The 24112-nt window shown below is 33.8% G+C and overlaps 2 protein-coding genes across 2 annotated transcripts; both read right to left on the reverse strand.

The window, feature by feature from the left end:
• Window positions 1-560: 560 nt before the first annotated feature.
• On the reverse strand, window positions 561-3343 carry LOC132161866 (fasciclin-like arabinogalactan protein 15). Its single transcript, XM_059572072.2, has 3 exons — window positions 1942-3343; window positions 944-1077; window positions 561-844 (listed from the first exon to the last, which is right to left on the reverse strand). The coding sequence occupies exons 1-2, from the start codon at window positions 3260-3262 to the stop codon at window positions 1004-1006; spliced, it is 1395 nt and encodes a 464-aa protein (XP_059428055.1). The 5' UTR covers window positions 3263-3343; the 3' UTR covers window positions 561-844; window positions 944-1003.
• A 6049-nt stretch (window positions 3344-9392) lies between these two features.
• Window positions 9393-14877, reverse strand: LOC132191879 (E3 ubiquitin-protein ligase RHF2A). Its single transcript, XM_059606998.2, has 9 exons — window positions 14648-14877; window positions 13567-13767; window positions 13426-13472; window positions 11962-12024; window positions 11761-11869; window positions 10840-11219; window positions 10606-10713; window positions 10121-10491; window positions 9393-9697 (listed from the first exon to the last, which is right to left on the reverse strand). The coding sequence occupies exons 1-8, from the start codon at window positions 14651-14653 to the stop codon at window positions 10179-10181; spliced, it is 1227 nt and encodes a 408-aa protein (XP_059462981.2). The 5' UTR covers window positions 14654-14877; the 3' UTR covers window positions 9393-9697; window positions 10121-10178.
• Between the last annotated feature and the right edge of the window lie 9235 nt (window positions 14878-24112).

Consider the following 24112-nt stretch of genomic DNA (forward strand, 5'->3'; position numbering starts at 1 on the left):
GTTAAAATATTAATTTAATGATTAAATTTATCAAATTATGTTTTTTTTTTTTTAATGATAATTTAACATAATATTTATTATCTTCTATTTCAATTAATATCTCACATATTAACCCTTACTTCACTTATTAAGAGAGTTTAAACTCATGTAAAAAAAAAAAAGTATAAAAAAGTAATATAATTGAAGGGGAAAATTGGAAAACCATGTGCTCAGAGAATACCCAGGAAGTGAGACAACCTTTGCTTACAGAAAAAGTCAAATCATTCCATGAACTGAACTGGTTTGCAATGGATTATACAATTAATAAACAATTATAAAAGATAGTGAACAGATTCCCCCAAACATTAAGCAAATGATTGGCCACAATCTGTTTATTTATTTATTATTTATTATTATTATTATTTCTTAAATTTTGTTCATATAATGACAGAGCACCAGCACCAGACGTGAAGGATCATTTCGGTGGGCTGTCTAAATCAACAACAAAATAATAAACCATACAACAACCACCATCGCTGTCGGTGCACTTGTAATTTCAACGGAGAATAAACCCCCACCCAGACCAACCAAAACGGACCTCCATTTTCATACACACATCAAAATATGATAACAAAGAATATTATATGTGTTTTTGGTATGACTCTTAAGCAATGGATGCATAAACAAAAACCAGCCATGAAAAGGGTAATAATAAAATCTTCCAAAGATAAAAATAATTCCCAAAAAAAAAAAAAACATGTAATTACAGTATTTGTGACCAAAAAAAAAAAACAGTGAACTTCCTCTTCTGTGCTCCCTCTTCCTATGCATCCATTGTATTAGCAGGGATGGGATTATCATACAACTGCACATAATAAATAAATAAATAACTCAACCAATGAAATTAACCTACTTTATAATGAAATAAGAGAGAAAAGAAAAATAAAAATAAATAAGTAATTACCATTTATTAATTGTTTACATGAATTCCTTTTTACTTGTGGGTTTTGTTGAGAGGGTATTTTCATTGACAAGTGGAGAAATGAGAGTCCTGTCCAAAAGCTCCAAGCATCCTACATGCTACTTCCAGCAACTTCCCTGGCACATGCAATTAAATCAAATGGAAAAAAAAAAAAAAAAATTAGGTCAACCCATATATATTAAATTTGAACAAAGACAAAAACAAATCATGCTGGCTGATTAGAAAGTGTATATCCAGGCTGTTGTTAGAGAGCATATCAATGGCTCACAGCTTGGCAACCCTGGATTTTCAATTATTCCTTGAATAATTGAAACAATTAGTTGAGGAACCTTCCTTGGTTCCACTACTTTTTTTTTTTTTCACAATTTCTCATAAAAACAAATATTTCCATCAAAATTGTGACACCATCTCCCTCTTTACCTCTCACCGACAATTAAGTGAAAAAAAAAAAAACACATCTCTTTGTCACGTACAAATCCACCATTGAATTGAATTTGCAGAAAAGATGAACAAAAACAGTGAAAGAGAATGACACCAAACACATCCCATTTGTTATGTACAAATCCACCATTGAATCGGTGCCACCCACATGTGTGATATGTACAAATCCACTATTGAATCGGTGTCTATTCAATCCTTAATCGATGGCAGAAACATAAACCCCACATGAAAAGGAAGAAAAAGGTTCCACTTAATCAGTCAATGATCACAATTCACATCAGGCGAGAATAATTTCTCCAATGGGGGCATCTTACATCAATGGCTTCTCCTTCCACACACGCTATTCACAAAACTCATCAAAAACGGAAACGACCACTACCTTAAACGCGTATTCCATGATTCCTTCCATCTAACCCACTACCAACAAAACAGTAGCAAAAATGTTGCTGCTATTCTAAATCAATGCGCCTAGACATAAGCAATTGACGATAATAATACATAAACATAAGCAATTTTGATTAATTATGTCTATAACATACCTCTTCTGGGCTTGGTGACAACCTTAACAGCCGGAGATGTTTTTTTCTGTGTATTCGTCTCCTCCTCCGGTGGGAACAAAACCCCATCGATCCCTTGCACCGAAATTCTCCCGTCTGTATAGATATCGGGGTCGAACAGATACGCAGACCCGTCTCCTTGCCCGAATTTCACAGACCCATCAGCCTCCTGAGCCACAACCTTGTGCGGCAATTGCAGAGTATCGTACCGGATCTTCCCGAACCGCCGAACCGCATTGTACATACTCTCCTCCGTCTGGTACTCCGGAATGATATGGTAGTATATTATCTGCTCCGGTGCGCCGGGCTCGCTTAATTGGTCCGTCGTCAGCTTAGCCATGGCTTCGTCGTTGGGCGCCAAGACGGTCAACACGTACCCTTCCGATACCAAGCGCCCCATTTCGGTGGCTAGCGAGGTTAGATTGACAAGAATATCGGCCATCTCGTTGTACCCACCGTAGTGTAAGAGAGTGTGTATGAAGTCCTTGACCTGGCGCATGCCGTTGAAGTGATGGTGGGGACCTCCCGGTCCCGGCGCCGGAGCCGGAGCCAAGGATGGACCCGGCGCCAAAGCGTCGTATATCGGAAGAACCGGGGGCGCACCGGCCGGTACCGGTGCTGCCGGTTTCTTCAACCTGTGCGTCCTGGGGTCCACCTCGGGTGCGCCCTCCGGTAAGACGGCCGATATCGAACGTAGACTCCTCCTCCGATTGAAATCCTCTTGTACGGAACGGGGAACCAGGAGCCGCTCGATCCCGTGGATGACGCCGTCGGGGCGAACGACGTCGTCAGGGCGAACAATCTCGGCCGAGTCGACGATTCTCTTCCCCGAATCGTGGCTTCTCAAATGCAGGTGTTCGTTCCAGAGGGTACGATGCCGAACCGGGCCGGACGGGTCAGTGGGCCACTGATCCGACCCGATTCGTCTGGGAACAATGTGGAACATCAAGAGGGTCTGGAGTGACCTGAGATTACCGGGCTCGAGCAAGAAGCGCTTGAACTCCGGGTCAAGCCCCCGCTCCAGAGCCTCATTTCTGGGCGCGAAGATGGTGACGTTGTACTTGCCGACAGCTTCCTCGAGAGTCTGCAAAAGAAGGGCCTTTTCGACGAGCTCGGCCAGCTCGGTGTAATGCGAGTCGAGGAGGGCGACGAGGACGGAGTTGGAGTTAATTTGGCCGGAGGTCGCCGAAGAAGAAGATTTAGAAAGAGGGTTGAGAGGCAATGCCGCATCGGATGATGTGGAAAGCGAAAGAAATAGTAAGAAGAAGAACAGCTTGGAGACACCACAGATGTGAGAACCCATGGCGCTCTCGAAGGAGAAGAAGGGCGTTGATTTTTTTTCTCTCTCTCTTTCTCTGGTATTTTGGCTTTGTAGAGTGGGTTTGCTTGGTGAGGAGAAAAGAGAAGCAGAGGAAAAGAGACAAGTAAAGTAGAAGAAGACTTGACGATGATGGGCTGTGTGCTTGTGTGTATTGGGTTCGAACAGGCTGGATGTAGGGACCACACGGTCACCACCATCACCAGCCGCACGGCTTCCAACTTCAAGCCGCGCCCTTGTCTTTCAGCCGCCGTTTTTGCTTTTCTTGGGGGTGAGGTGATATTTCTGGGGACAAAAGTTTTTCACCAAACTGAGTTTTTGACACAAAAAAAAAAAAAAAACTGGTTTTCCATGTGAATGTGTTGAATATTGATATAATTTAATAAAGATAGGTTGAGAAAGATTTGAGATTAAGAATCTAATAATAAATCAACTTCAAAATACAGTTAACCCTTTCACTTGATTGTTACCATGGAACTCTTCGTGGATACTATACTCTCTACCTTAATGCTTTAAAATATACAAAAAAAAATTATACCAACTGAAATTTTATTGATCTCTTATTTCTTATATTATTAAAAATCTTGTTATCTCTGATCTTCAACGCTTTGAGCAACCCAAAGCGTAACGTTCAGACTTAAAAGAAGAAAGTCGAAGAGTGGAATAAATCACATTATTTCATGTGGCGCTATTACTATTTTTCTTATCATCATAACATACAATTTCAAGCATTTTTTTTTCTTTTTGAATATTTTAATTTTGTCATCATTACAATCTATAAAATTACGTAATTATCCTCATTAAAACTTATGAAATTAAGGGTAATTACGTAATTTTATAGATTTTAATAAGAGCAAAATTGAAATAGGGCATCAAAATCCTACTTGAGACGCACGTGAAATGATTTCTCTCAAATTATACAAAAATTAGTAACGGATAGTTTGAATTGAAATTTTTTGAAACATTGGCGGGTACATTGCCAATTTTTAAACATTGAAGCTCGAATTGAAAAACTTCTAAAAACTTCAAGAGGTAAAGTGAATTTAACCCAATTTTTAATTTTTAATTTTTTTTTTTTTTAACTTGAGATGGGGGCATTTTAAGAAAGAAAAAAAAAAGTCAGAATGGTCGAATTGCAACAATTTGAAAGTTTGGGAGAGTCAAGTGTTACTTTTTAAACATTAGAGATCAAAGTGCAAATGAGTGGATAGTTCATGGGGTAAAATGTATTTTCCCCTATAATTTAAGAGTAATGTTATAAGGAGAACTAAAATCTCCTCAAATGTAAGATGACTTTTAAAATCACTAATAGATCAAAATTCAATAATGATAATCTCAAATTCAATAATAATTTTAAAAGAAACCTCACATTTAAAAGGAATTTAGAAAAATTTTAGTCCTCTTCATAACATTACTCAGTTTCTAACATATAATAATAAAAAAACAATAGTTAAATTACAACATGCCACGTATCATATTCACATGAATAAATACATACAACACAATTAATCAATCAATCATTTTTTTTCCTTGACTTGTTAAATCGCATCACCCTCGCTTAATTATTGGGTTGTTAAGGACAAAAAAACATACTACGCAAATGATGTAGGATTGGAATTGGCCTAAACACTATTCATCACAATTTTTCAAAAAAATTAACATAAAAATATTATAACTTTTTTCACTTTTTATATAAAATCATTCACTTTTTTTTATTATTCAAATAAAAAAATCACTACAAAACAAAATTTTTTTATTTTTTCATACCACTTTTTTATTTTTTTTATACCAAACATTTTTATTTTTTTTCACATCAATCTACATTAACTGCAGTGTTTAGGCCAATCCATTTACCAAACACCACCATCCTCACTTCATTGCAATTCGTCCTTTTGGGACATAGCTTATTCTAATTATACTTTTAACAATTTCTATATACATCATATAGTCCTAAAATAGCTAGTCATAAAAGATAAAAGAGGATTGCTAGGGGACCCAAATAAATGAACCCAAATTTTTTTTCAAACTGACGTTGCAAACTGTGAGTGACAGACAAGGAAGAGAGAATTGCATTTTTTTAATTTAAAAACTCTTACCACATCAGTTTGGTAAATTTTTTAGGTTCATTTGTTTGGCTTCTCAGCACTAGCCAAAGATAAATGCTATGGATCAATATTGTTTTTTTTTTTTTTTTTTCTTCTTCATATTTAGTCAATTTCATCATACAAATCAACTATTTGATTTGTAGATTTACGTGGACTATACATAAGTCAATAGTGGACCCCACGAATATAATGATTGACCTATTAAATTTGTAAAAAAAATATGAACAAAATATAAAGAATTTATTGACCGAAAAATGCTAGGTGTTTTTCTAGTATTTTTTTGGTATCCTCCCAATTGTGATGTGACTTTTAAAATCACCAATAAATTAAAAATCAATAATGATAATTTCAAATTCAACAATAATTTTAAAAGTAACATCACAGTTGAAAGAATACTAAAAAAACACCTCACATTTCTCTTTATTGACCCCTAACATTTATTGTCATAAAATACTCTTATGTACTCCGATGGCCACGTAACCTACTATTGTTAGTGACGTGTATTTTTCTTATTTCAAAACAATATTCATCATTTAACTATGAATTATTAGCACCATATGTTGGAAATAGAAAACATTGAATGCCTCTCGATCACTATATATAACACGTGAATCACCCCAAAACCAAGCCAAAAGGATGCAAACAAAGCATCATTTGACTCTCGCAAATCTCCACTGTTTGGATCGTTGATACATGAATTGTCGGTTTCAAAAAAGAAAATAAAAATTGTAGGACAACAATAGAATAGTACACGTGAATGAGTGATGAGTGATGAGTGAGCGAGTGAGCCGGCTCCAAAGTCGAAGCAGAAGCCGCGTCTGGTCACATGTAGCTCGAAGGCAAGCTGTCGGTGTCTGAAAAGTAATAAATGCCCTCAATTCTACGCCAAGTAAAAACAATCGGACGTCGCTTTAAAAGCGCGCGTGTGATGCGTGGACTCACTTGCTCTTTAGTGTTTTTTACAACTCAAAACGGCGACGTCCTGTCCGCCAGTAGGTCGTTTGTCGCCCTCAGCTGAGCGGAACATTTTATTTGTAAAACGTATTTACTTATATTGGTGCCAACTACGAATCGGGACTCTTTCTCCTCTGCCTCTCAATCAAAATACATTTTTATTATATATATTATATTATTTATCACAGATTCACACCACCTAAAACTGAATTATTTAAATATCTTGTATTTTTTTTTTCTCTCTCTATTTCTCCCATTACAAATTCTTTATATTTTTATTATTTGCCTTCAAAGTTCAAACTAGAACCAACCGTTGATTTTATTATTATTATTATTATTTTTTAAAAAAATTATGAAGTTGCCAAATTGGATAAATCGATATATTTTATTTTTTGTTCGGAAGTGAATAAATTAGTTTGTTGGTAGGTCTGTGTAATTATGTTCATCAAAAGGTGGTTGTGACCGAGATGAGAAAACTAAAAGGAGAAATGCAGTTTACCTCTTTGAAGTTTTATGAATTTTTCAATTTTAATCTCAAAGTTTAAAAATTGGCAATCTACCACCCTGAAGTTTAAAAAATTGGCAATTTAAACCTTCCGTTTAATTTTTCCGTCTAAATTGACGAAAATCTATAAAATTACATCATTACCTTCAAGCTTTTTTTAAAAGTTTCCGTCTAATTTAACGGAAAGTTTAAATTGCCAATTTTTAAAACTTCAAGGAGGTAGATTGCCAATTTTTGAATTTTGTGGTTAAAATTGAAAAACCTCCTAAAATGAAATTTGCACAGTTTTCTCGTACAAAAATAAATGCTGTGTTCTATAATGTTTGTGGTTTGAAATTATGTTTTGATAAAGGTGAAATGTAATTTTAGAAGTATATTATGGTAGAGTTCACGTTTGAGAAAATATATTTGAAATTAAATACACTTTTCTTTTTGAGAAAGTTTAGACAAATGAAGATCGGACTCTTTAGTTATATAAAAAATTAGAAAAAAGAAAGGTCGTGTGTGGCTATCTTTAATGGTGGCCATGTTGTGATGTGGCCATCTTTTTCTAAGAAAGAGGTGGTCGTGTGAGTACAAATCCAACCGGTCGGCCGTCGGAAGCGCCCTTACAAATCGGACCATGCTTTCCAAACCTTACATGTGTTTTTTGATGCACTAGAATCTTTTTTTTTTTTTTTTTGATTAATTTATAATAGGAAAATCATATATAAATTCCTTAGGTCACACGCTTTTATTAAAAACTCCCTAGGTATTTTTTTTTGAAAATTTAGTCCTTAAGTCACTCGAAACTACTAGAAAACTTTCTACCATCAATTTTTGTTAACTGTCGTTAGTCCACTTAAAACTCTCAGTTTTATCTGATTAAAATATTAATTTTTTATTAATTTAATTAAAAAAATTAAATCTTAAAAAAAAAAATTAAAAAAAAAATGGAGGGGTGGCCTGCAGGCCACCCCAAACCACCTGGGGGTGGCCACAAGCCACCCCAAGGGTGGGCTAGGCCACCCCATAGGGGTTGGGGTGGTGGCCAGGGGTGGCGTCACCCCTCCATTTTTTTTTTTAATGATTTAATTTTTTAAATTAAATTAATAAAAAATTAATATTTTAATAAGGTAAAACGAGGAGTTTTGAGTAGCACTAACGACTGTTAAAATTTTTTGACGGTAGAGAGTTTATTGTAGTTTCGATTGACCCAGGGAGTCAATTTTCGAAAAAAACACATAAGAAATTTTTAATAAAAGCACGTTGACCTAAGGAGTTTATATATGATTTTCCTTTATAATATGAAGTTCCTAAGGCCTTAACATCCTTTTATTCTAATCAGACGACTATGACTGCACCACTCAAGTTTTGGGCCTTTTGGCATTATAAGAAAAAAAAAATTTAAAAAAAAATCCAAAAATATAATTATAAACAGGCTGACTTCAAAAGCTGCAAAGAAAATCACATTATTGTCTTTAATATATATATATACATTATTGTCTTCAAAAGGGGAACGGTGTAATTAATGGATTTTACCCTTTTAGATTGTAAAAAGTAAAAAGTAAAAAGTATCAATATACAAAATAAATTAAATGATATAAAAATAGGGAAGTACTCCAACTGTCCTACATTCTTTTAAGCAAGACAATGTCAAATTGAATGCCAAGGGTAGTGGGCCTACAACTTGTCGTAGCTTTGGATGCCTGTCAATAAGTCTCCTGTAGTCACTTTCGGAGGAGCATTCTTACGTTGAACCAAGAGCTTGCCTCCATTATCAAAAATAAATCACTCAAGATTCTCTTCCACACAAGCAAACTGTCAACATTGTCTCCCTCCAGTATTTCTTCTTCTGCTTTTTTTTTTTTTTTGAGGCATCCAAAAAACCTTAAGATCCTTCACAATTTCTTTCTTAATTTTGCAATCTTGACAGCTTATTTTTTCACATAAAATCTCCAAAAAAAATTTCACTAGATACAAGGACAGAAGATGTATGAATTATGATGATGCATAAGAGTTAAGACTAGATCCGGATCTCTTGAAATTCTCCAAATTTCATTGAAATTCAAACAACTTAATTTCAAGAGATCCTCGTTCGTGTAATTAAATTTCAAGCAACCTAATTTTAAGAATTCTTGTCCCTTTAAATCGTTCCGATTGCAATTACACAATTTGAACAGCAATTATGAGAGTTCATGAGATCCCGAACCCAAAACTTATTTAGATAGATAGGTCTGTCACATACAAACTCTCACATAATTGCTGTCTAAATTGCTAGAAATCTCAATTCGACTTCTTTCAAGTTCTTCCCTGATGTTGAGTGCCACTTGGTAAAGTCACAATATGCATTCCTAGCCAAGCTTCCTACTAGACTCTACCCAACAGATCCCAAGGGCATGGCCCTCCCCCATGCCCAATGAGCCTTTCACGAGTCCTACAATGTCACAAGCTTCCTACTAAACTACCCATCAGATCCCACAGACATGGCCCTCCTGCATGCTGAATGAGCCTTCACAAGGCCTACAATGTCGGTCAGATCTAAAAGCAGGAAAAGTAAACCATTTAAGAATGCAGTTAAAAAGGCTGTGAGTTCATTAGACTTGACACACATATTCCATCAGGAATATTAATATTCAGTATAAATAGAGTGCCAAAACCTACCCTACCATCCAGACAGCTAATACAGATCCCCACATCATACACTTACATATATATAAACAAATTCACATACAAATACACATTTACAAGTCTGTCCAGATGGCAACTCTTTTTTCTCAGACTTCCTCTGCTTTATTTGGATTCAAATCACAATCACCATGATATTGCAAAGCATCCTGTCCTCAGCATGTCATGTCTGGAGAAAAAAGTTTTAACCTGAAAATTCAAGCTAAACTCGGATCAAAAGATGAAATAGTAAAAAATACGCTAAATAAAACAGAAATAATCCAAGGCTTGCAGAACTCAATCCAAAATAGTTTTAAGTCCCTGTAACAACTGTGTCAATGACATTTCTATTACTTTTGCTCTCATGGTATTTTAAGAACAACAAGGTTGACCGGCTACATAATATTTTGTTTTCATAAGTTATGCACTTTTGGCAGATTTACACACAGATTTAGATAATGCAGGCAGGCAGAACTTGAGTCTGAACTACAGTATGCCCTCTACTAGGAAATAGTAATGGCAAAAACATATGCTGGTTTTGGTAGTGTGAAGCAGTTGGCTTAATAAGTGGATTCCCATAACTCGACGAATGAATTTAAAGCTGAAAAAATCAGCACCAACATCATTACTCACCTACAAATATGAAAAGCTGAGGATAGGTGCAGCACTTGCTGAAACAATGTTCAACAACTTAGCTTGAAGCAGAACTTGCAGCACAAGAAATTGGTTGTTTGCTGTCATTCAAAGGGTTTTCTCCACGAGTCTCTGCAATGTTCTGTATGCTCTGCTCCGTAACAGGGGAATCATCCAGATGATTTGCTACCGAGGCTTCACTGTCTCTACTATTTTCTCTGGTTTCAAGGCGCTCCATCATACGAGATACACTGGCAATTCCTGCATTCACTTCTCTCCGAACTTCAGGGACAACATCCGGCATGGAAGTATTACGAGAGAAAAGCCTCTCCTTCCACCCTCTTGTACTCTTTGATAAGGACTCTTTGTACCTAAGGTACAAGTACAACAAGTGTTCATGGTAAATGAGCAGAGGAATGAAGTAATTAAATTTGTCCATATGATACAGGTTACCAAAAAATGAGAATTCATTTCAGATATTATACTTCATTGACATGGCGTTAAGTCTAGATTTCAGAGACTCTGAAAATGACTGAAAATCTGATGGTCCTGCCCTATCTTGATTTTGTGGTGAGGAATGACTAGCAGGGCTCCTACAAACAGATGAAAATACACTGGTAAAGAAATATATACACTACGCATACAACTGCGTAGAAGATACTGAATACAAAAAAAAAAGTCACGACAATTATTGACGGATACAAGACAATCTTGATTACCGATTATTAAAGGAAATTCCTTGACGATTTGTTGGCAGGAAAGTAGATCCAGATGCTGGGGACGAAACTTGATCAGTAGGGGCAGAAGGAATATGTGAGACCTGCTGTGATAGTTCATCTCCACCGGATGCAAGCGGGGTAGATGGATTAGCTATACTGATTGCAACCGGTTCATTGTCTCCTCCGGAGTCAGAAACTGGACCAGGAGGCTCGCTAGGATGAGTGGAGAATACCAAAAAGTGTGGACGACCATGGGCAGATGATCGAATCCTCTGACCTTCCCTCCTTCCAATATGGTGGGCCCTTCCCATTGCAGCAGCAGCAGCCAAGTGCTGGATGATACGTTCTTCAAGTTCAGCACCATTAGCACCTACTGGTAACTGCATTACAATTCAAACACAAAAATAACCCAATGGATGCATTGTAAGGTGTTTTCATAACAAATGAAATAGGGGAAAGTATATTTACCCCTCTAACTACCAACAAATTTACAATATCCCCCAACTCTTTCAATTTCTGCAATGTTCCCCCAATCTACCATTGGGGCTGCAATGTCCTCCCTTCGTGCCCAAAATAACAAAAAATAACCCTGATAAAAGATTCAGAAAGAAAAAAAAAATTAAAAACAAAAAAACAAAAAACAAGTTTTTCCTGAATTTTCCTTTTTTATTATTTTTTTTTCTTTATCTTTATTAGGAGTATTTTTGTCATTTTGGGTCGCAAAACGGGACATTGCAACTTCAGTGGTAGATTGGGGGTACATTGCAAAAATTGAAACATTAAGGGGAACATTGCAAATTTGTTGGTAGTTAGAGAGAGAGAGAGAGAGAGAGAGAGAAGAGGGGGGGGGGGGTGGTGGTGTGTAAATGTAGTTTCTCTATTGAAATAAAACAAAATTCTAACTAATGATAGAAAACGGACATGCTGCAATTCAAAATCACCAAGGGTAGGATGATGAAATATAGTAGCATTTCTTGGTGGAGTAACCCTAATCCTCCTCTCACGTTCCACTGCCTCAAGCAATTCTTGACTGCCACAATATGCACATAAGATTGAAACCATGAAAATAATTACAAGAAATGTTGTAAGTAAATATCAAAAACTAAAAGAACCAAAATGCACCTGGTTGGATCCTTCAGGCCAATAGCCTGCCAACACATTGGACACTGTGAGCTTCTCTGGCACCTAAAATTAAAATCTAATGTTAAACTTCAAGTTTTTCATTCCTTTATCAGTAATAACATACATTACGAAATTTGCCTCTTATCAACCACGGTCTTTGGTCAATTAGTACAGTGCGCTGCATAGATGATGTCACTTTTCTCACAGTATGACAGCATTTAGTGAATAAATGATAAGTTCTAATAAGGAAGAAAATGATGAGAAAGAAATTACTCGTCCCAAATTGTATGTCCACCTTAGGAGATCCAAGTTTTCAAGAGGACATCCTTTAATGCATTGCCATTGAAATAAAAATCACCCGTTTCTAGAACTACTGTACTTAATTAAAATTCAAATAAAGCAAATGAAAATTAGGCGTTGAGTTTTCAAATAAAGGGTAAGTTCAAAGGATTATTAGAATCATGACCATTGACTTTTCAAAATGGGCAATATTTAAGAACATCCCAAATTAAAATAGAACAAACAATATGGGACAAATGTTATGATACCTCGGATTATCACAAATATGCACCAATTAGGAGGGAGGATGGGTAAAAAATGCATATAGAAGTCTCACATTGGTTGTATACTAGCTGGAATTGGGTTTTATGTGTGATTCTAGGGACCTCTAATTGTAACTTTGACTAGTCTTTTTTGTGTATAATGCAAATATAACTAGCATCTTAATTAGATATGAAAAAGGTAATAACATGTTCAACTTTTCCGTAGGCTGATTGTAGGGAAAATGGTTTATCGGCTTTTTGGTGCTTAACCTCTTACTCATCAAAAACTGATCTGTCAAAGAAAATGCTTGGTGGTCTTTGTAAATGCCAACCCACCACATCCTTGCTCAACCAGAGTGAGCGAGAGAGAGAGAGAGAGAGAGAGAGAGAGAGAGATGCCAAACCAAAATAAGACGCATCATATGAAAAAAGAAAAAAAAAAAAATTAAGTAATCTCACCCATGTTGTCATTTTTTTTCTTGAGCCCATGTAGGCATCATTTGGATAAAAAGAAAATGCATAAAGCAAAACTCTGTCCGTCATAGGTGTTTCAAGTACCACTTTTTTCCCACAAACAAAAAGGCTACAACTCTCTTTACCAACTAGTTAACCTAGTTTTTCTTTTTTCTTTTTTAATTAAGTAGAAAGTTGGCTTTAAACTATCTAAATCTAATTTTACCAGTTGAATCAATAGGCACCATCCATTTATCATGGAAAAAGGGGGGAAAAGTAGATCAAACAAAATTTATTCCCCTGATTTTTTAAACAAATGTAAGTATTTAAAAACATACACAGTAACACAAATACAAAATAATTATCAAAAGTTAGAAAATATATAACAACAAAGGTAGGAGAGAATGAATTATGTCAAAACAGAAAGTCACACAACAAACTCAAAAATTGAAAATAACACAAATTATACCATTCCAGGATGCATTGAAGGTGAAATTCATGTTTGCAAGTAGTCACCTGCAATGCAAAGGATAGGATAAAATCAAACATTCGTTTCTAAAATATTAGCAGATTAAAATAATGCATAAGTTTCAAAAGAGAAATGTATTACCGTTGATGGATCACTTTCGGAAAAATCCTCAAGGCATATGCTACAAGCATCATCACAGGCTGGTTGTATTCCCCCTTCTACAAAGGCTGCAGCTGATGTCAAATGAGTTTCAGCTGATGTCAAATGAGTTTCAGCTGATGTCATATGAGTTTCAGCTGATGTCATATGAGTTTCAGGCTTTGCGTCCTCCATCTCCGGAACCTATCAAACATAAAACCCTTCAAATTTAATCCTCTTGAGTATGTCATTCAAGAAATGCAGCAAATTTAACACCCTAGAGAAAGGGTAATCAATATTCAAGATGTAAACATTACCAGTTATTGCAATTGATAACACCCTCATACATATAAATATTCTGGATCTACTAACAGATCAACAAAGCTAACTAAAAGTTGTTACATTTGGCTAGAAAGCTAACTAGCTTTGAAAGTAATCCATCTTATATTATATGCTTCTGCATAAATCATTTATTCCTAGAGGGAGAACAATATTTCATACTTCTTTCAGTTATTCCATGTGATTAATTTTTTCCATGATGCTTCACATTAGATTCTCAATAATTACATCCATCGGGCACAGTACTAGAATTTATTTGTGTTCTGCTTTCTGTATCCAACTAACTCTAGTTATCTTCAACAGTTGCTGTTGAATTCAAATTAAGTATCACGTCAAAAAATATACTTGCTGAATCAGAAATGCAGGCAGACATTTTAGAACGTTAACTTTTGTTTCCTATATTAACAAGTACAGGATTAGCTGTAAAATTCTTTGTACCAACCAGCAGAAAAATAGGTTGGTAGCTATTTTGGGTTTCATCTAAATACCAGAATAAAGATGAGGATCTTTCACGCCGAAAATTTTACTTTTTCTGTCAAAACTCTCTAGTACATATAGAATTTTACATAGAAAGAAACATGGCTAAAGTATACACACACATATATAAATGAATACAGAATGAAACCCAGATGGGGGATATGCATCTTCCACATAAAAGATATAAATTCATGAAAACAAATTGATATTTTCGAAACAGAAAGACAAAATTTTGATTGAATTTCATTGAAGAAGATATTGGCTTTACCTCCATAAATGAATTGGAAATGCTACAAAAAAGGGGTCAAGGATTTATGGCAAGCCCATGAAACAAGAACCAAGCTGTGAATTCCCCAACCCAATCCAGGAACAATGCTAGAGATCCATACCAGGAAACGAAAACCCTAGAATTCGGTGATGATTGTGGTAAACAAGAGGCAGAGAAAGAGAGAGAGAGAGAGAGAGAGAGAGGGAGAGAATGTAAAGAAAGAACAAGACTTATGTGTATGTTTCAACCTTTACCTTTAATTATGGGATGGTTTGTTGCTTTTTTTTTCTTTTTTTTTTCTTTTTGTTTTGTTTTTTTCTTTTTTTTCTTTGGTTTATGTGTTGGAAAACAAACCCACCACCCCCACAGCATCTCAGAGGGGGCCTCTCAAAATGTCCCATCTCCAACCCTTTGAATAATTGGAATCTTATCTCATATTATAAAGTCTTTTCTCATTTTCATACCCAAAAAAAACCCATCACCCCCCATATTCTTTGGATTATATATATATATATATATATATATATATATAATGTGCAATGTAGCTGTATCAAGATGATAGTAAAAATCAAATCAATTATTATATTATTACTTATAAAAAATAAAAATAATTTTTACTGTCATGTCATTTTATAATTTATTTTTGAGTTTCATTAATGTTTTATATTGATTAATTATCGACATTGGTAATCATAGATAAGATATTTTTATACACGTGCCGAGCAAATACGGTAGATATTTGTTTATAGTTTCAGAACAAATAATATAATATGATTGTCATCATCAATCGATGGTACTCGTGAAATATAATATTCCTGCCATGTACAAATTACATCCTATATCTTATTTGATTCTTTTTGTTGAACAGTTAATATTTAATAATTCCTTATTTATAGATTATTGAATTGAACCAAGTTTTCTTCTAATTTAGATTGGTTTAGCATGTTTTATAAAATTATCACGTATTTATAATCACATGAAAAACACATATTATGAAAGTAGAAAATTAGGTAACATTATTTGGCTACCAACATTATTATAAGAGAAATACTATACACAACACATGGTGCAGTATCTCTTAGATCAACTATCGTTCAAAAAAATAATTCAATTACTATTAAACCTCGTTATGTTAGCATTAAAAAAAGAATTGTTATGTCAAAAAAAAAAAAAATTGTAGTATATAACATTATTCTTCCTATAAAAAATCGTGATGTGAAAATATGTTTAAATATCTTTGAATAAGATCTCTCTTTTCCATTGTTACGAATCTTAATCTACACAATTTTTTTTGAAAGCTTGTGGTGTTTTAAGGGGGTTTTATTACCTCTGATGGTTTTATCCATCCAAGTGTGCCACGGCGTTCATCAACTGCATTCACAAGTTACTTTTTTCTTCTAGTGCTTTAAGGTGAAAGTCTGTCTAGATCGGATTATGCTGGTAAAGCTTGTATTTTTCTTTTTCCCTTATGTTTGTAATCTCTTTTGATGTTGAGTGAGAGTTTCTTACCAAAAAAAATATATATATTTTTTTGTTTTTGTTTTTGTTTTTTTGTTTTAATATGTTGAATAAGGTGTCATTGAAAGGGTCCATTTAATGGTTGGTTGGAGAGGAGAAAATATGGATGGTTTATTATATTATATGGGTTGTAATTCAATGAGTTATTTAATTCACAAATTAAAAGAAATTTTTAAATAATTAAAAAAAAAAAAAGAAAAAAAAGAAAGAAAGAAAGGTATTGAATGAGTTGGTCAACAAAAAGTGGGCTCTTGTGGGCAGTCGTCTATATGTATATTAAATATGGGCATCCTTAATCATACAAAAAGACAACTGACAAGTCTTGGACGCAAACTTGGCAGCCATCAGAAGACTTGGAAATTGGATGCTAATGTCTCAAGAGGAAACCAAATCCTTTTGCTAAAATGAGGGAGAATATTCTAAGACAATCTAGGGAGACCAATTAGATTATTTTATTAGCATTATCATCATTGTGTTAATTCCTGTTATATGTTACTGTCTACTTACGTACTAATTGTGATTAATTTGTTGCATTTAGATAACCTATCTTTCTTTTCTTCCCTATGCCCTCTACTTAGCTTCTCAAAGTCCACTATACCACCATAAATGATGCAACTCTTTGTTAGTTGTTTGGGATTTAGGTGATCTGTTCAACCTAGTTTCAATTCTAAACCTAATTTCATTCTTTTTTAGCCTAAACGCTTTCATCGTATTAACAGCGTAGCAATTTCAACTAACCCTAAAAAAAAAATTATAAATAAAAAATAAAATAAAATTAACAATTGGTTGAAACTGCCACATCAATATAGTATGTAATATTACTCGTTTATAGCGTACTAATAATCAAAATGGAATTGAATCCCCGAGAAATCTCATTTGAAAACGGTTTTAAAAACCTTTTTTTTTTTAAAAAAAAAAAAAAAAAAACTAAAATGGTTGAAACTGTCACATCAATATAGTATATAATATTACTCGTTTATAGCGTACCAATAATCAAAATGGAATCGAATCCCATTTGTAGCGAGAAATCTCCTTTGAAAACGGTTTTAAAAACCTTCTTCTTCTTTTTCTTCTTTTTTTTTTTTTTTTTTCTTAACTAAAACACATTTTTTCTCAACATTATTATCAAACATACATGGAATGGAAGATGGTTATACATTTTATACAATAATAATAATAATAAAAAAACAACAAAAAAAAAAAACAAAAAACTTAGATTTAGGTGGTTTGATTTGTGGGAGGCAACTAATTGTCTGTTATCATTGAGCTGGGCGGTCAAATTGGACCGTTGAAAAGTTGAAACTAAATTTTCATTGGCCAATCAAGGCTTCTAAATTCGTGGCAGACCATCCTATTCCTCCCCCTACCAAGACAGAAGGGCAAAAAACAGTTTTAAAGGACTGGAGTTCTGGTAAACTATCTTGACTTTGATTTGTTATCGAAAGCTTGAAAAAGGATATGGATAAGATCCTCTCTACCATTTCAGATTTTTTAAGATATAAAGGTGTAAATATTTTCATGTAGTAAATATGTTATAACAATATTTTAAAATTTTAAGTAAGTACCCTGTCAAAATGTCAAATGCAATAAACACATTTTTGACAGTAAAATAGATTCCCCATTTAAAGTAAAAAAATAATATTATAAATTATATTTTTCCCTCACAATTATCTTACAATACTAATGTGATAATTCCAACCAATCATTAATTTTTTTATTTTTTAGAGTGATGCAAGAAACCACATTTTTATCCTACAACTATTCAACGATAATTATGTGGCAGTATTAACCAACCTTTAGAACATTCCTTATTAAAAAATAAAAAATATAAATTCGAGTGTTGATTGGGAGTACCACACTAGCATTATGGGATACAAATATAATATATAACATTACTTTTTTTTTTTTTTTTTTTTGCATACTACACTCGTATTTCACCCCTATCTTACTAGATTGATTTGACATGACCATCATTTTTTATTTTTTATTTTTTAATTAATTTATTTTTTATAACTATGGTGGAATAGGTATTACCAAATCAACCTAATAGAATAAGGCCCCGTTTGGTTTGCGGAATAGACTCTTGGATTGGACTAGCTAATACTAGGTATAGCTAGTCCTTTGTTTGGTAACACTCTATTCTTGAAAATAGTCTATTCCCATGGGACTACTAATTTCATACACACAGGGTTAGCTAAGCCACTAAAAAACGAGTGGCTTAGCTAATCCTTTCCTTTGAGATTAAATTAATTATGTAAATTTTCAAAAAAAACCCCACTTGTGGGATGAAATTTCGATTTCTCTCTGATTCTTCTATATTTCTCTCTCTCTCTCTCTCTCTCTCTATATATATATATATAGAGAGAGAGAGAGAGAGAATATATATATATATATATATATATATATATATATATCTTCGTGTCTCTTTTCTCCGTTTCTATATTTCGTTCTCTTTTTTTTTTTTTTTTTTTAATCTCTCTTTCTATTTTCTCTCTAATTCTTCTGGTACAGTTTTTCTACAAGTGCAAACGAATTTTTTATTTTTTATTTATTTATTTATTTTTAATTCTGTTTTTTTATTTCTTTTGATTCTCTCTACATTCTCCAACTACATTTTTTTTATTTTAAGATTGAGTTTAATTCTATTTTCTCTAACTATATTTTCTTTATATAAATAATTTTGTAGCGTAATTGCAAAAAAAAAAAGAGAAAAAGAGGCCACATACCTGATATAATTAAAAACAAAAAAGAAAAAGAAATTATAGTAAAATTGTTTATGTTTAAAAAAAAAGAAAAGAATGAAAGTCCTTAATAATATAAATTGTATTTGTATTATAAGGGTATTTTAGAAAATTTGATCACAATATGATTTCATTCACCAACATATTGCATTGTACCAAATGAAAGAATATGATTAGCTAGTCTAGTCCAGCGTTACAACCAAACAAAGGAATATGAATAGCTAATCTATTCCACACTCTTCTATTCCCAGTAGTAGCTAATCCTTTTCCAATGGACTAGACATTCCACGAACCAAACGAAGCCTAAGGGTGTAATATGCAGCATTACTCAATTTTATTTTATTTTATTTTTTCATAAAAACTGATCCAAAGGTTGATCGTAACCACTGCACACTATGTCAACACTAAAATTGAGTCTTCTCAAATGTGATACATTTAAAATTATTAATATATCAAAATTCAATAATAATCATCTCAAATTCGATGTTGATTTTAAATGTCATGTCACATTTGGAAAGACTTTAGGAAGACTTATATCATTACGCAAAACAAAGAGAGATGAACTTATTCCAAGACGAGATTTGACGAAAGCCATAATGGTGGGCCCAAATTCTAATGTCTAAGCAAAATGGGCCTTATAAATTCCGGGTTGTTGTGGGCTTTGTACGAGGATTTCTCGCACGACCCAAAAGAAAATATCGAGCTCTCTAGCATGGCGTAATGTTTTGATATAGTGACGTGGCATTTGTCAATCGTGTACTCGACAAGATAAATAAATTTAGTGTAAACTCAAACTCCACATAAAAGTTTGTAGTTTGTACACAAAAAGCTGGTAAAGAGTCATGCCCTTTTCTTCAACTAACATCCTTCTTCCACACTTCAACCATTTTTCTTTGAATAGAGATGATTAAATGAAAGACCATAAACATTTTAGTTGAAGCAACAAAATCATTAATTATAGGCCTAAAGTCCCACGCAATGATGATATAGCTAATTGAATATGACTTGCATTAACCTATCATTCTAGTATCATGCTTGGGCATGATCATGTTGTTAACACGGTAATCACATGCTAAGCATCATGTGGAAGAGACTTGCAAGGAAAATAGAAAAGATAGGATGGCTCATCGAGAGTAGCAGCGAAACCATCTTTAATGCTTAAGTAAGTAGGCATGGAAGTACATTGGTAAAATATAGATTAAAAGAATGAAGTGAGTGTATCTAAGGAAGCCATCCCTTCTTTATTTATAGACTCATCATTCCGATTAATGCTATATATTACACCACTATTTTTATTATGAATTTTATTTTATTTTATTTATTATTATTATTATTATTATTATTATTATTATTATTATTATTTTTAACATGGCTTATCTAAGGATGTATTGATAGTACCTATAAGACCTTTGACTTTAATACTATATTAAATAATTACTTATTCAAAAAACTTAAACCGATAGAAAATAATATTAATGGTAATTTTCCTTTCACAACCATCCCAAGTATCTAGCCTTACTTACCCATGTTGACTTAGAGCATGCCTGAGATTGCGTTTAAAAAAAATAAACTGAGTCAAAGAGCTTTTTTTTTTTTTTTTTTTTTTTTTTTCAAAAGCTTTATTTTTAAGCTTTTGCCGAATGTGCATTTTGGTCATTTTTACAATAAACAAGTCCAAAAATACATTTGAAAATTTTAACCAAACAAGTTAGTTTTTGTTTGGCACAACTTTTTAAGTACTAAAAGTACTTTTTAAGTTATCTAACGCAATCTCAAACGAGTTCTTTGTATATGTGTGGAAATGAATGAATTTGGTGTGCCGTACTCAGTTGATATCTTGGGAGTGCGGTGGGCCAAAGGTGTGAGCTCTCTTGCCATCAAGGCCAATGGGAGTTACCACCAACTCGGCCCAAAAGGGCATACAACCCACTTTACAATGAATACGAATAGGGGTGGGCAGATTGACCGTTACCGTTTAACCGGCTTCGACCGAACCAATATTAACCATAACTGTTTAACCGATATTCTTATCGGTTAAAAATTTTGTACCTATCGGTTCGGTTCGGTTAACCATTTGTTATCGGTTAACCGTTTTAATCGATAAGAACCGGTATGGGGGAAGGCTAGTAATAAAACAAGTCTAGTTTAGTTGGCAGAGAACTAGAGCACAAGGCTCAAATCCTCGTGGTCGTGGGTTCAAGCCCCTATAGACTCTTTCTTCCTCTGTTTTTCTTTCTTTTCCTTCTCACCATTTCTTTTCTCAATTCCCACGCCACATATTTCTTTTCTTTTCTTTCTTTTTTTTCCCTCCTCCTCCCACACAGTAGACTCTTTCTTCCTCATTGTTTTTCTTTATTTTCCTTCTCTTCCCAATTCCCATGCCACATATTTCTTTTCTTTTCTTTTTTTCTTTTTTTTCTCCTCCTCCCACACAGCAGACTCTTTCTTCCTCATTGTTTTTCTTTCTTTTCCTTCTCACCATTGCAGGAGAATGGGTTTCTTCCCCCTTTTTTGTTTGTTTGTTCTCTTTCTAGTTCTCGCAACATCTACCCCCATCTGCTCTCATAGACCTCTCTTTTACCATCAAAGATTCAATTCAAGTAAGAATTTTTGCCTTTTAGTGCTTGGGGGTTAGAGAAGTAGAGAATAGTGAAGAATGTGAGATTTATAATCGGTTAACCGGTTTAACCGAACCGTTTAACCGTGTACCGTTATAACCGATAATTTCGGTTAAAATTCTTATCGGTTCGGTATCAGTTAAGAAACCGTTTAACCGAAAATTATCGGTTAATAACCGATAAGAGCCAAAACCGGACCGTTTTGACCGATACCCACCCCTAAATACGAACCTGCCTTCTCCCTTTATTCTTCTTCTTCTTATTATTATTATTATTATTTTTATCCTTTCTTTTCTTCTTTTTGTTTTTCTTTCGTCCTTTCTTTGGTTCGACGATATGACTTAAATTAAGTTTTTAACTAAGGATTTGAAGAGAGCAAAAAATTTTGAGTATTGTAATTTTTTTACAAATTCATTTGACAATTTATATTTTATTAAAATAAATGTCACATGGTAATTTATATTTAAATAGTTAATGTCCATATTTTACTAGCTGGGATTATAAATATCATGTAAACTTTTATATCAACTTAAATGTAAAAGCTAGACTATAACATTACTCTAAAAGAAATGTGATGATCTAATCATCCCATCAAAAAACCAATCAATGATGTCCACCTATTTGCTTAAAAAATAATCCAAATTAGCTAAAAGGGGTCAAGTGATTAGTGAGAGAAGTAAGTGTTCTTTATAAGAAAGAATTTTAGTATAAATTGGGCCCTAATTGATACTGCAATATAAAGCAAATGATTTTGGAATCTGACCTAAAAGCAGCAACTTTCGCCCTTTGTGGGGGGTTTTTCCTAATAACAATAAAAGCATATAATGGAATGGAATTATTCTATGTTAGTGGATCTCTTCTTTTTCTTCTCTTTCGGCTCTTTTAAGTTTGCTTGCTTTAATAATAATTAGGAAAAACTTTATAAAACTCAACTTCGACTTGTTTTGACACTAGCTACCTTCCTAAAATTTAAAAGCTTTCAATTAAAAGTATCGAACTTTTATTTTTTTTTTCAATTATCCTATTCTGTTAGGATTTTCATTTTCATATTTCATGCGCTGTCACCTACAACAGAGCATCCTAAGTATTTGTAGTACTATTTTTGCCATTAGCATGTGCTCATATGTTTACTAAACACATCCATCCAAATGTTTTGTTTGTAAGAGGTAGCTCAATCGATTTAGACCACGCTTAATGAAACGGAAGTTACTAGTTTGAATTCCTCTCCCCGACCTTCATGTGCAGACATGTAAAAAAAAAAAAAAAAGTTTTTGTGTTTTTATTTTTAAACTTAAATTTGCTCCTATCTTATATATTACCTTGAAATTGATGGAAATTATATATTACCTTGAAATTGATGGAAATTGTTAATATATATAACAGATTGACATATAGTATATTGTATTACACTATACTTTATAGTCACTAAGTTGTGCCAGCTATACAAAGTAACATTATCATAAGGGTTAATAACTTTTTTGGTACCTTGATTTTAAGGTTTTTCACTTTTCTCACTAAGTTTTAAAACATAACTGAACTAGTATCTCAAATTTTGGAATAAACCGAATAGCCACCTCCATTAATTTCTGTCAATTCTCCAATAACGGAAGTCCACGTGTCACTCTCATAATATGCCATGTGTCCTAAAAATAAAAAATAAAAAATAAAAAAATTAAACCTAAAAAAAAAAATAATTCCCTCTCTCATATGAAAATCCCATCTCTCAGACTCTCACTCCATTTTCTGAGCAAGCAAGCAGACTACAACAAGAACCCAAATTCCAGAGCTACATAATTCCGAAACCTCATTTCCATTTATTTGATCAATTTTATTAGCAACGAAACACAACGAAACAGCAAAATCACAAAGATCACCTCTCATTAGCAACACAACAAAAAATTGAAAACTAAACAAGGTCGAAACGCATCGTTTCAGTTCTTTTGCTCAATTTTCTCAGCAACCAAACAGAATTCAGCACAAATGAAAAGAAGCCTCGTCACGGTTCCGACCAGCAGAGTGAAGATGCTGAAGAGGAAATCAACAAATTCCCAGCAACCAAAAACTTGAATGAATCTGCTAATCGCTCACTAATTTTTCCCTAAATTCCGATCAACCCATTAAAACTAAGAAAATCGTGGAAACCCAAAAAGAAAAAGAAGCCCGAAATTCAGCCGGTGATCTGTTAACGGCGCACAATCATGGGCTTGGATTTGATCGAAATGGCTGGTGAGATCGTCCCCACAAAACCCAGTTTCGAAAATGGATTCTTTGGAGAGAGATGCGAAAATGGAGCCCAAATCTTCTTCCCTTCTCTTGCTAGTTTTTTTTATTTTTTTATGGAGCTCTTTGGGCGTCTGAAAATGGAGCAGATGCAAGTAGTTCTGCAAGTAGTACACTGATTTTAGAAGAGATGGAGGTTGCTGGAGGCCAGCGGTAAGCAAAGTGGAAGAGGAGAAAGACGAACTAAGCATTTGGGTGTTTTTGAGGTTTTTGAAAATGCATCAGGTTCATTCTTTTCCTTGATTTTCTTAACAACCAAACAGAGGAAAGAGAGAGATTAGTGTTTGTATTGGAGATCTGGAGGACAG

The sequence above is a fragment of the Corylus avellana genome, chromosome 10 (assembly GCF_965113065.1).
Source record: "Corylus avellana chromosome 10, dhCorAvel1.hap1.2, whole genome shotgun sequence".
In the NCBI taxonomy this organism is placed as follows: Eukaryota; Viridiplantae; Streptophyta; class Magnoliopsida; order Fagales; family Betulaceae; genus Corylus; species Corylus avellana.